The sequence below is a fragment of the Tinamus guttatus genome, unplaced genomic scaffold (assembly GCF_059628265.1).
Source record: "Tinamus guttatus ecotype Peru unplaced genomic scaffold, ASM5962826v1 Tinamus_guttatus_pri_ptg000240l, whole genome shotgun sequence".
In the NCBI taxonomy this organism is placed as follows: Eukaryota; Metazoa; Chordata; class Aves; order Tinamiformes; family Tinamidae; genus Tinamus; species Tinamus guttatus.
In genome coordinates, this window is record NW_028288774.1 from 10,951,696 (window position 1) to 10,965,305 (window position 13,610).

General features: G+C 42.9%; 1 protein-coding gene across 2 annotated transcripts in view; it reads left to right on the top strand.

The window, feature by feature from the left end:
- The first annotated feature begins 6,535 nt into the window (after positions 1 to 6,535).
- Positions 6,536 to 13,610, top strand: part of KCNQ1 (potassium voltage-gated channel subfamily Q member 1) — a 278,960-nt gene continuing 271,885 nt past the window's right edge. For both annotated transcript variants that reach the window (XM_088525848.1, XM_088525849.1), the window contains exon 1: positions 6,536 to 6,948. In XM_088525848.1, coding sequence (XP_088381974.1) covers positions 6,536 to 6,948 — 413 coding nt within the window. The remainder of the gene's footprint in view (positions 6,949 to 13,610) is intronic.

The window sequence follows — 13,610 nt, forward strand, 5'->3', positions numbered from 1 at the left end:
AGGAACTCTTCCTTTATCTGAGATTTCAGGAAGAGATTTAGTGATAATTAATGATTCCTTTACTTGCTTCAACAACTAAGAGTGAAACTATTCCCGGAAATATCAGTTGTTTTGTCATGTATACGTTCCTATGTAAGTACTATAGAGTTACAATGTTTGGGGCATTTCAGAATTTTGGTTTGGTCAGTTTATTTGGAGCTTATTCAACTGTGTTATTTCATACAGATTTCATGCTGACTCTATTGAAGAGAGAGGGAGGAGAATTTTCTTGTGATGCAAGAGGATGATATCTCATTATATTTTCATTTGAAGAAAGGAATTCACCACTATGGCCTAAGACACCTTTGCACATATAAGTAATGTGCAAGTGAGTAATGTGAGTAATCAAATGCCTGTTCAGTCTCACAGGCTTCTAAGGTTATAATATATCTGATGTGTATTATGATGAATATAATGCAGCATTTTGTCAATCTCTTTAGTTCTCTTTTTGAAAATATTCTCAGAAGAATCTTTTTTCGATTATGAAATTTAAGGAATGATTAACCACATCAAAGGCATCAGGAGAATGGGATACTGGGAGCATCGAGCATCTGCTGAAACAGACTATGAAGGAGAAACTGCAACTCGGATTTCCTGAGGGAGTCTCCTGTAAGTTTTATCAGGCTTTGAAAAATCTTTTGATTTTTATTTTTCCCATAGATACTGTCTTTATTGAAGATTGCAAAGAGGTTGGGAGCAGAGAAAAAGTGATGCAAGAGGGAGGATGGTAAATATGAAAAATGTGATGCAACAGAGTTGCTCTGCTACCTTTCTAGCTCCACTTTTTTCTTCTTACTGACGGTGTGACCTTGAAGAAGGGCTCTGTCCTAAAATGAACTCTTCCTCTTAAACAAGTAAACTTTTAGGGCCTAAATCCTTAAAAACTCCTTATGCATACAAACCTTTGGTCAAACCTACAACATCGAATAGAACTGGCTAACATCGTAGAAAAATTTTCAATCTTTATTGATATAAAACAAATATATTGGCTCCTATTTGCTGTTCTTGTAAATGAAGGTTAATTGACAAACATAGCTGTCTTCCAAGCATTTCTGCAGATAGACACCTTGGTCTGATTTGGAATTTTTTATTTGTTTGGTCACTCTCTTTTCTATAGAAAAGATGAATATTGCTATAAATAAACAGCAGGACTAATCTTTCAGACAAATAGCAAGTTTTTTTTTTTTTTTTTTTTTTTTATCTTATGAGATCCAGATTTAAGACCCAGCCGAGTTAAGCTTTAAAACATATGCATAAGTTCGAATGCATGAAATGAGAAAGTATTGCTTGTATGCAATAAATCTAAATATATGCTCGGATCCTTTTTGAAATTTTGCTTTAGGGCTTAAAACCTGGATATTTGTAGACAATAGAAGTCTTCCCCAATACAACACTGATATACCTATTTACAACACCTAACCTATGAAACCAATGTAAAAGGGGTTTTACATGTAGACACAGCCATGCAGTAAGAGAGCATTCATGCTGCTAATGTTTATCAGGATTGTCAGCTGCTTAACTGGATGGTCTCCAAACTCCAGATATCTAGTGTGCACTAGTATCTTTTGCAACATTACTTCATTCTACCAACCATATTCCTAAACTCTGTCCCCTCAGTTAAAAATAACATAGCACCAAAGAGGGGTGGGGAATTAAAAGTTGATTTAAATTTTCTGAATAGAAAGTTATTTGCTGTTTTCTTTCACGTTTGTCTTAAGAATACAAGATCATATTGCCTAAATAGCTTTTAAAAGTGTCTTTTTTTTTTTGAGATACTGGGGCATATTCTATGGATTGCTGTATTTTGCTTAATTCTTCAGAGTCAACAGCTTGTGCCTCTTCCCAGAATGCAGAACTTATCCTAATTACCAGGAGAATTATCACTAATAATTATACAGTGGTGCTCTTTTGATGAATGTATGCCAAAGGTGCCACCTTCCCTAGACGTTCTTACCTCAGTACTTCCTCGTGGTACTCCTGCTTTCGTTGACTCAGGGCAAACCTCACAGCAGTGGTTGCAGTTTTGGTGGTAGGTTTCGTTCAGCAGTGCTCCCATTAGCATGTCCTTGAAAAGAAATGAGGTGGTAGTGGAATCTAGAGGGGAAAATACTGTTTTTTTTTTTTTTTTTTTTTTTAACCTAGAAATGGTATAGAGATATTAAAGATTTTGTGAAGTAACTGGCAGTGTGTCCACAACTGTGTAGAGGTCAGGTATGCAAGGTGAAGCAATGATCAGGGCATGTTACAGGAATGGTTGATTGTAACTTCCCTTAAATGACTGATATAAATAATTTATTCTAAGGCCAGATGGGAGGAATTGATAGATACCAAAGTTACAAATTCAGGAATGGCATAGTAACTGTGGATCTTCCTGCCCAAGGAAGCTGGAATTAATTCACTTGAAGGAAATAAGGAGCTGAAATAGCCCAAGGATTCTCTCTAGCTGTAAAGTGAGGTGATGACCTCTCTAGTGGAGATGGACAAAGTTTTTACTGTACATTTTACAGCACTTTTGTCTTAACATTTGGGCTTTTGGGGCATTCTGCAGCTTTGAATGTCTTACACTGTCTGTATCTGGAGTTTCTATTCCTGTGCTATTCAAGGTGCCTGACCACAAATCATAGAATCATAGAATGCTTAAGGTTGGAAGGGACCTCTAGAGTTCATCTAGTCCGACCCCCTTGCACACGCAGGGTCACCTAGAGCACGTGGCACAGGACTGCGTCCAAGCGGGTTTTGAAGATCTCCAGAGAAGGAGACTCCAAAACCGTTCTGGGCAGCCTGTTCCAGTGCTCTGTCACCCTCACTGTTAAAAAAAAAAAAAAAAAAAAAAAAAAATTTCCTTAAGTTCCTGTGGAACTTTTGGTGCTTCAGTTTGTGGCCATTACCTCTAGTTCTGTCGGTGGCCACCACTGAAAAGAGGCCAGCACCATCCTCCTCACTGCCTCCCTTGAGGTACTTATAGACACTGATCAGGTCCCCTGTCAGCCTTCTCTTCTCCAGGCTGAACAGGCCCAGCTCCCTCAGCCTCTCCTCACAGGGCAGATGTTCCAGGCCCCTGATCATCCTTGTGGCCCTGCGCTGGACTCTCTCCAGCAGCTCCACATCCCTCTTGTACTGTGGAGCCCAGAACTGGACACAATACTCCAGATGCGGCCTCACCAGGGCTGAGTAGAGGGGCATGCCCTGAGTAGAGGGACAAATGCCTGTCTTCAGGGAAAATCTTCCTGGATGTTTATATAATAAGTGTAAATGTATTCAAGAGCCTCTAACAAAGATTTTGCTTAAATTTAAGAATTGAAGTTAAGCTTATTCATTAGGTCTCTCCACAGAAAAGGTTAAGCCACAGTCTTCTCAGGACTTCAGAAATGAAGTAAACACTCCTCTCCCAATTCTCTTACCTCTGCTATAAATCCTAAAACTGAGGTTTTATTTGCTGTAGTTGTTATTGCCATGTTTTCAGACTTTTCTTTGTCTGAGGCCTAGATGCTTATTTGTATGGCAGTTTTTCATAGGAAAGTTTAATATAATGACATGCTTCTGTGAGCATAATTTCTTAATTAAAATAGAGAATAATTCAAAAGTAATTATCATACCACGACTGTCATATGAAAGTATTCAAAAAATCTAGTACTTAATTCTCAGTTCAGGATTGAATCACTTTATCTACATCATTGGCTGTGATTTTAAAATGATCTACCGACTGATTAAATTGCGGACTCTTGAGGAAATGGAATTCAACAAAACATTTGTTCGAATTCAATCTTTACCTCTAACAACTCCCATTCTCTAGTTGGGCAAAAACAGGAAGCTGTATTTAAAAAAACAAAACAAACACCTCCAAAGTAATCTTAACAGCAAGCAACAAACAAAACACATGATTTTTCTGTCAGCCAAGAATTCAGTCCAACCGATAACTGCAACTATAATGGTTTTTAGCATATATTGATACCATTCAGATACCTTAAGATAAAGTCTTTGATTTCATAGGGAAGTAATAGCGTAAAAGATCAAAGTGTCACTTTATAACTTTCTGCACCACTTATAAACATTCAGCAGTGATAAAAGTTATGACTTTGCAGTTTTATCTCACGCAGCAGTTATAAAATGAATGAACAAAACAAAAAGATAACAGATAATTAACATAGGTAACAATGCATAGATTTAAAAGGGCATAACTGGAGATGAGATAAAGAAATACAGACCTGAACTGGAACAAGCATTTCAGATCTACTCTAGTGAAATTTTAAGAAATGTTTTACTAGTCCTATTCCCTTGGCATTACTGGAATTGGGAACATTACCATCAGCTTCACTGGTAGTACCATCAGACTTCCAAGGCGAACTGCACATCAAGTCTCCTTTCTAGAAGCCGCAGCATCCTACAAATGTAAAACTTCAATGTCATACTTGCAAACAAAGAAATAACAATTATCGCAGCCATTATTCATCTTGCTACAGTTTCTTAAACACTAACAACAGACCAAATCCTGATTTTTCTAAGAAACAACTCAATGTATAGTACCTTAGTATTTAATACCCTATATCCTCCTTATTAATCCTCACGTATATTCTTTGTCTCTTCACTATCACAGCACTAATATCTGACTCAGTAAACATTCTTTTTAACATTTCTCCACCTCCTCTTTCCATTTGTAGCTCTTCTATGTTTACACTACACTCATTGGATATTTTTTTCTCTTAACCATCCATCATACTACAGTAAAAATACTGCATTTTAAGGAAACCATAGAATTTAGTGAAAGGAGATTTAGATGTTGTCTGAATACTCATTTTAAATATTTTCTGATTGCAAATGCATTTTTTGTAATGATTCTTTGAGAAGTGTAGTTAAAATTAGAGGTCCATACCGAAACTTCATGAAAGTTTTTCTGATATGATAAACAATTAAAAGTATTGGGTCATGGAAAATATTTTAGATTTTTCTCGCTTTACAGTAAGAATACGACTGAGACAAACTTCAGTTGACCCCTCAGGATCAAATGAAGTTCTTAACAATTTACTTTCCTTAGCCTAGCTATTTATGTATCCAGCACTTCTCCAACTTCTGTTATGGAAGTGAATTGTATAGATAATGCAAAAAAATCAATTTTCTTCATTTCAGATGTGCTGGGATCTTAAAGTATAAAAAAAATATATATATTTCTAAGACATTGTGAAAACATTTTCAAGGAAGAACAAAAGCTATTAAAATATAGCATGTTGTAATTTTGCTGAAGTCTTTAAGTGTTTTAATGCGCAACTGGCTCTGGAATAAGGTTATCTACGTACAATGTTAGTCCTTAATAGAACATTTAGATAAAGAAATATGTTCATTAATTTTGGTTTTAATTACGTTAATCAATCAGGTTAGTCCTCAAATAGTGAGCCTTTGAGGGTAGCAAAGGCTTTCTTCCTTTGGTCATTTTTCTTTGAGGTCTATTGTAAGAAATATTGTTAGTTATTTTAATATTATTTACTAGTTTGTGACTATTCTTTATTGTAATGGCTAACAATCCATCTCAAAGACTCACAGAGATGTCCCGTTTGGTGCCATGTTGTTATCTGAGGTGATCCTTACCAAGATGGAGGCCCTGTTCCTGACCCAAGGCTTTGGTTGGTGGTCTGGGAGTGAAAACTGAAACGTTTCTCTCAGAGGCAGTGGGTCAAACTCTAAATAATGGCTAAAATGCAGGCACGAAGTGGAAGAGCACATTGGGTCACGACATCCTGTGGCCAAGATTCAAGCGTGCTCCTGAGGGTGGAGGTTCAGGCATTTCCAATGTCATAGAAAGGCGTTTTTTTTTTTTTTTTTTTTTTTTTTTTTCCCCAATTGAGCTAGCTTTTCCTTCTGTTCTAACCAAATCCATGATTGTTGGTTTAAAGAGATGATTTGCTAAGCTTGTTTTTAATGCTTTGGCTTTCCCAATGAGTTCCTGGCAGGTGCAAATTGTCTCATTTTTGGAGCCGGCAGCCGGGCTCCCCACGGCGCAGGCTGTCGGCCGGCCGTAGAGCGAAGCTGCGGCACATGAGGTTGTTTCTGGTTCGCTTTATTTAGCACCATATCTCCCCGCTGCATTCCTGCACGAGCGCCTGTGTCACCCGGGGCTCCACGGCACCCTGCTCTATTTTGGGCTGGAAGCGCACGGAAACAAAGCGCTCCGCACATCAAAGGCGGCCCTTTTCCGTAGCGCTGGGAAGAGAAATCGTTAACTGGCCACATTCTTATTAGCCATGAAGAACCAGGGGTTGTTTTAGCGCTTGTGTGAGATTCAAGGCCCGCCCGCAGGCAGGGCCGCTCCGCGGCGGAGGCGGGAGGGCCCCGGGCTGCGCAGCGCCCCCCGGCGGCGCCGGCGCCGCGGGCAGGGCCCCCCGGTCCCGCCCCGCGCCGCTTCCCCTCACCTTGGCCGGGAGCCGCCCCCGCGGGGGCCGGGCCAGCGGCGCCCGGCGGATCCCGAGGGCAGCGCGGCGGCGGCGGCAGTGCCCCCGGCTCGGCCATGTCGTCGAGCTCGCCGCCCGCCGAGCAGAGGGCGCGCAGCCTGGGCCGTCTCTCGCTGCCCGGCAGGGGCAGCATGACGCTGGGCAAGAAGCCGCCCGCGCTGGAGCTGGCCGAGAGCAGCCCGAGCGCCCGCTACTTGCCCATCCTCGCCGCCGGGCAGGCGCCGCCGCCGCCGCCGGGCTGCAGCGGCGATGCCGCCCGCGAGCGGGAGCGGGCGCGGCGGCCGCGGGGCGAGGCGCCCGCCGTGGTGCTGAGCGCCGAGTGCCCGCGCCCGCCCGTCAGCCTCGACCCCCGCGTCTCCATCTACAGCCTCCGCAAGCCGCTGCTGAGCCGCAGCAACGTGCAGGGCCGCGTCTACAACTTCTTGGAGCGCCCCACGGGCTGGAAGTGCTTCGTCTACCACTTTGCCGTGTGAGTGGCGGGACGGGGGGCGCGCGGGCACCCGGCGGCGGCTGCTGCGCCGCTGTCCGCGGGGAGAGCGGCCGCGAGCCTGCCCGCCCGCGTAACGGTTTGTGCGCAGGTGGATGCGGTCGCACCTCGGGTTGCGCCTCGGCCGCTTCCCGGCGAGAAACGGCGTTACCAGAGCAGCCCTCCTGCTGGAGGGGGGCGGGATGGGGGTGTATTGAGGGGCACTCCTGAGGGGCGGGTACTTTGATTAAACGGAGAGTCCCGGGTTATTTTCCATTTCGGAACATCCTGGATCCAGCAGGTAGGTGACCGAGTGGCACCAGCTTTGTGTTAACTGGTGGAAAACAGCTGTCATTGGAGTGTGCCCGAGTGCCCAGACGTTGAGATGATTGTGGGTTCTGCCCTCTGCACCCTTGTGACGATGCCATTAGGTGACAAAGCGGCTAATGGCCCTAATTGCAAAAGTGTATAATAGTTGTGGGTTAAGAGTACAGAACACTTTTAGGAACTGGAGTTCTTCATTTTCAAAAAAAAAAAAAAAAAAAAAGGAGGTGAGAGGGGAGGGAGGGAAAAAAAGGGCAAAGCTTTGGCTCAGCTGCCCTGTATATCTGACCTCTTTCAGGTGCCTCAGATTTTGTGTAGAATGGGCAGGAAATCATGTTGAATATCTTAGCAATTCTCTAAAAAAAATACTGAAACAGGAACTGTGGCAAGGTGTGTCTTAGGGTGCGTTGAGTAGGTGTCTCAATGGCATTGCCCAGCTGGATCCCTTCACCTACCTGAGAATCTGCCCTGAATTTTAACACTTTTTTTCTGAGCAATTAGTGATGAGAGCTACATTTCTGTAATTCTGCTTCAGGAAAGACACTGTGGCACATGCAGGTAGCTGTTGCCTGTCTGTCTTCCCAACGCCTGTTTGTAGCATTAGCCCCGGTGCTTCCCGGCTTGCCAGAAGAGCTCTTTCGATGCAGTGGTGAAGGACAGAGCTACTGTGTATTCTCAAGGCTGTTACTACATTATGCATTGTGCAAACTCTTTGTCTCAGCGCTCTAAAGAGACAGGTGGAGGTGCTGCCACCCCTATTCATTTCTTAGGGCAATTAGCAGGTACCATCTGCGTATCTTTAGGCATCCCTCATCTGATTTCCACCAGCAGAGGGAGTTGAGATTGTGTCTTCCTCAGCCTTCTTGATGTCTCCCTAGTTCTGCCCTTGCTACTAATCCTTTTGGTTGCAGATCTTAGTTATATCTACCCTTCCAACTCTCTCTTGCTTTCTGAGCTCCCACACCCAATTTCCAGGATGCTTCTTTTCCCCTTGATTAGGAGATCCTCTCTTTGACTACGGCCCATGCCAGTCAGGTGGCAAGCATTAGTAGCCTAAAAACTGCCCCTAAAATGGAGAGCAGAAATGAAGCTATTCCTCCAGAAGCCAGCAGTTTGTTTTAGAAAGTAATGGAAAAGGCAGATAGTTGTTCTGATCCAGAGAAGGTACTCCTGAACTTTGGAGGGGGCATGAGACTTGATTTTTGCGTGCAGTTTTCTGGTTTGTTTGTTTGTTTTTGCAAGTGTTTGGCTACTACTGATGACCTGAAGAGCTAAAAAAAGAAGTCAGCTACCAGTGCTGGGTCCTATCTAATTCTCTTTTTGTAAGGTGTCCCCCTCTTTCCCCTCCCCAATCATGCTTGCCCTTCTCTACTTCTAGAAGAAGTAACTTGATGTTTTTGCCAACATACAAACAAGCTTTTGTAGAGAGTTAAGACAGATTTTGCCTTATAATGTGCAATATTGTGATGCTTATCTCTCTTGCGAAGTGAGTCTAGAGGACCAACCTTACTGGCCTGTCTGCTCTCTATGACTCCCTCTGCAGGTAAGTATTTGCTCTATCCTGTAGGATTGCTGCTGTCTGACAGATTTTTGGTTCTTCTGATGTGTTTAAATCACACATCTTGGAAGCAGAGGGACTGTGAATGCAGAGAAGCAGAACAGGACCAGTGATGTGGAGTCACGTTATATCAGGGCACAAAGACTAAACCTGAGTAGAGTCCTGGCCAAGGTCTAAGCGCAAAGATGGGAGCAGCAAGCATTGTAAATCTCTTCATTTTCTGTTATACCGGATGTGTAGATATCTATATGACATGGAATCACCAATTAACCAGTCATATTAGTATAGATGATGCAAATTTTCCTTTTGCTGCATGACTTGGTCTAATGTTGTATTAAATTTATTTCCAATGTATGAAGTACATAGTATGTGTACACCTAATGATCAATAGGTGAAGATTTATATTGCATGGTTTCTGCAGACATAACTGGCAATTGCTTGGAAACTTGAGTTTTGCACACCAAAATAAGAGCTTGCACCGTGTTTTAGTCGAATGTTTGACTAGGTCTTTCTAGAACCACTAAACCTATGGCCATCAGAGGACTTGGAAGTGAGAAAATGAGTGAGTGCTACTGTTCTCCATGTCTTATGGAGTTAGGCTGTATTCCACTTACCAAAAATAATGAGCTTTGAGGCACCAATAGTGAAAGAAATATTTCAGTGGAGATCATAGAATCATAGAATACTTAAGGTTGGGAGGGCCTTCCAACAGAAGTCTAAGCGGGTTTTGAAGATCTCAGTGCTGTTAACTAGTTATGCTTGCAAGTACTCAAAGTGAGGTACCATGAGGTACACTGGTCTCTTTTCAGTGGTGGCCACTGATAGGACTAGAGGAAATGGCCGGAAACTGAAGCACCAAAAATTCCATAGAAACTTAAGGAAAAATTTCTTAACAGTGAGGGTGACAGAGCACTGGAACAGGCTGCCCAGAGAGGTTGTGGAGTCTCCTTCTCTGGAGATCTTCCAAACCCGCCTGGACGCAGTCCTGTGCCACGTGCTCTAGGTGACCCTACGTGTGCAGGGGGGTTGGACTAGATGATCTCTAGAGGTCCCTTCCAACCCTAAGCATTCTATGATTCTATGATTCTATGATGTAAGAGGCTGAGGTTTTATCCTTAAAAAAAAAAATGAAGTCTTTTGGTCTTTTTAAGGGTTATTTTAAATCGATAGGAAATAACTTTTTGCCCTCTTTCACGGCTTAAAATCAAAGACCCTAGAATTTATGTAAAGGAACCTCAGTCATGAGCTTTCTGGTGGTTTCTCTTGTTTTCGCTATCATAAATAATGACTTCTGGCAGCAAGCACTGTCTTGACTTCCTGTGTTCTTTGAGGCCATTAGCAGAGAGAACAATGCAAAGGTAGACGGACCATTGGTGTGTTCTGCTGTGGCAGCTCTCACGTTGCCATGCAAGAATCTCTTATCTTTGTGACACTGCATGTTTCTGGCTCAATTTACTTTGCCTTTGTACGAGCTCATTTTAATCAGGCATGACTGCTTGCCATTTATGTGGATCCCAAGGTGCTTACATAGGCTTGGACAGACCGGCGGTTGTGAGCTGGGAGACGGGTCCCGAGGAGCTGGCAGAGCAGATGCACGATGCCCTGATCTCTCAGAAGTGTGACTGCTGCAAAGTGTGACTGTGCACAGATAAGAAACAACAGTAGATAGAATATTTCAGTTACGTGGTGTATCAGGACTTACAGTGATTCATTTTTAAAGATGTTGTCTTGTTTATATCCAATACTATGAGAAAGAAGTGTAACTCCAAGCTGACTTCTCAAGTTGTAGCTGTGCAGTGTCTTGTAACCACCTTTGAGGTGGCACACATGCTTAGGGAGCATGTGTGGGGAAAGAGGAGAAGAAAAAAAGGACTTGGTTTGTCTGTTTTTCCTTGGCCCTTGTCCACAGTCAGTTGCTTTATTTTGCAGTAGAGTGGACATCTCTGCGGCTCAGCGCTGTGTGTCTATCGATATATCTGGTGACATCTTTATTTGAAGTAAAAGGGACTAAAAAGTAAACTTTACATATTCTCAGAGAACAGGAGAGGCTTTTTGTGCGGTCCATTGTCATAGCTGGCTGTATGTATAAGACAGCTAATATTTGGGAGTCACTGCTGCCTGGGCAGCCCTGCTACTCATCAGACAAATATTTAGTCATATTTTGAGACATGGGCAGACTTCTCTTACAGTGTGAAGCTGCAGTGTTTTATCATGTTGTGTATCCACTGCTGTGCTAGAGTAGAAGCAGTCCAGCGAAAGAGTATTTCCAGATGATTACCGTGAGGCCATAATGTGCAGTATTTATCTGTAATTTTCAATTACACAGGACGAGTGTTCAAGCATGTGAGCTAAAAGTTTTCAGCAAATTGTACTTGAAAGCTAATTTCAGTAAACTATACTTGGATGAACGGAGCATGATAATATCATGCTATGCATTTCATAGAAGTTATGAAACGCTGATACTAATGAAGTGCAGAATTGGTGAAAAGTGAAATAAATTTTCTTGATAATTGATGGTCATCAGAAAGAAAAGTAGGATCAAAAGCAGGTCCTTGCAATGTCACCCACCGAAACCACCATCTTTGCTTTATCTGTTTCCTTGAGTGGTTGCTCTGTGAAAATGACTAGAAACTTTGAACAGTCAAAGTAGAAGGAAGGTAAAAGCTGGGTATTTCTTACTAGAATGTCTTTTGAAGGAACACACTGTCTTTAGTTAATAATAAAGAAAATCCGATTGCTCCTTCAAAATGTGTCACACCACATAACAGTTACTTGAAAAAGCTTGCAGAATGTCACCTTAACCCCGTTGTCTGCGGGCAGGGGCCATTAAGAGGCCATGCTGCATGAGGGAAGGGAGTCCTCCTGGGGCAAGGGAGAATAAGACTTTGCAATTGTACCAATGTTTAGAGTTTTGAGAAACCGATGGAAGCAGAAGGCTGTAAAATCAGCCAATCAGTACTAGAAGTACCAGGATTCTAGTACTAGAAGTACCAGAAATTGCAGAGGCAATTTGTGTGGGATGGATGAACTGCTTTGCGGAACCTATGTGTAACATTTGTATATTGGTTAAGTTTGGGCAGGCTTTTGTGGAGATAGGCTCTCTCTGCCCAATCATCCTTCCAGGATAGTATTTCAGGTCCCTCTCTGGTGTTTGCTTTCCTTCAGGAAAAGAATTATTCTACTTCCCTTTAAAAGTTGCACATGAATGATCTTAAGAAAACTTGTAGGTGCAGTATTCCCCTTTCTGGATATCCGTCAAGTACTCGGTTGAGCAGTTCTGGCACACTTCCTTGCCCCAGTTTTTCAAGTGCCAGGAGAAAAACATGCAAGGCTGTGTAGATGGGCCGCTTGCAAAGCCTCCATTGCAACTGAATCAAGGCTAGAGCTGAGATTCAATTGCAGGCAGCTAATTAGGCTGAGCTCCAAATGCCCGAGCACTGGATTTATTACAAACAAGGGTGCCAACATATGCTGAAGGGATTGTGACTATGCACAGGCATGGCACTTTGCTGACTTTAAATCTGGCAGTGCCTCATTACTTTGTGCGTTAATAGATTATTGAATGGTCATTAGTGGCCGAACATAAAGGCTGTGAACACTTGCTCATTCAGCTCCAGATGGAAACAACTGCCTCACTGGGGACAAGGTGTTTTCAGCCTGCCACCGAGAGGTCAAGCAGAAGTCCCGGATCTGCTGGAATGCTGCCAGCTGCAAACAGCCCTGGGGACTGGAATGAGTCACCCAGGCTGGGAAAAAGGGTGTGTGTGTGTGTGTGTGTGTGTGTGTATGTGTGGAGACCAGGGGCTTTTTCAGGCAAGGTACTGGCTATGCAGATGTGTGAGCAAGAACCATTGCAATAATGGAATGCCAACAGGAGGGCACGCGTTTGCAAGCTTCCACTATGGCAGTAGCTACTATATTTTTACCTCCTTCCAGAAAGGTAACTTTTTGGTAATAGCAGAGTTAGAAAGCTAGTTTTGTCTGCTTTACTAGTCCAACTTTAAGGTTAATTTTACTGCTGCTCTTTAGTCAGTGATTTAAAGGCTCCTACAGGAAGCTCTGCAGCTTTCCTAAATTCACAGAATCACAGAATGGTTGAGGTTGGAAGGGACGTCTAGAGATCATCTAGTCCAACCCCCTGCTCCAGCAGGGAATTAAATAGGTTTCTTCACCACCAAGTCTGTAGAGGGCTGCAGGGGGATTCACTATGAACTCTTCACCCGTGTCTGACACAACCAGTCTTCAGGTGTGTGAATTCTCTGCCCTCCCTTTCCCCCTACATCTTGGTGCAGAGCAGCAAAATCTGATCTATCTTCTGCATTCAAGGAGCTGAGCAAATCTAAGAAGTTGTACAGAGGTCTAAGCAGAGCCTGGTAAGAGTGTACGTATACTGCGACTATCTGTAAATAAGTACGGTAAGGCATATCTTAAATGGCAGTTTCCACCTTTAGCACCCTCAACTTACATCAGAAGGCTAAGGAGTTGGAGAAATGAAAAATGTTCACCAAAGCCAATGCAGGGCTTCTGCATCCTTTCCATCTTCTCCTGCTTCTGCAATCATTGACCCAGATCTTTCAGAATTTCCTATTAGTTTTTTAAGTAGGAACATTATTATGTTTTGCAAATACTGTCTTATGATATGTCATTTGATAATTACGTTTTGAAACATTTGAAAGGCACTGCCTCTAACTAGTAAAATCTGGCAGTTGAAATGTCTAGATGTTTACAATTGATCCATTTTTTCCCAACTTTTTTTTTTTTCCCACTGGTCCAAGAAAATTGT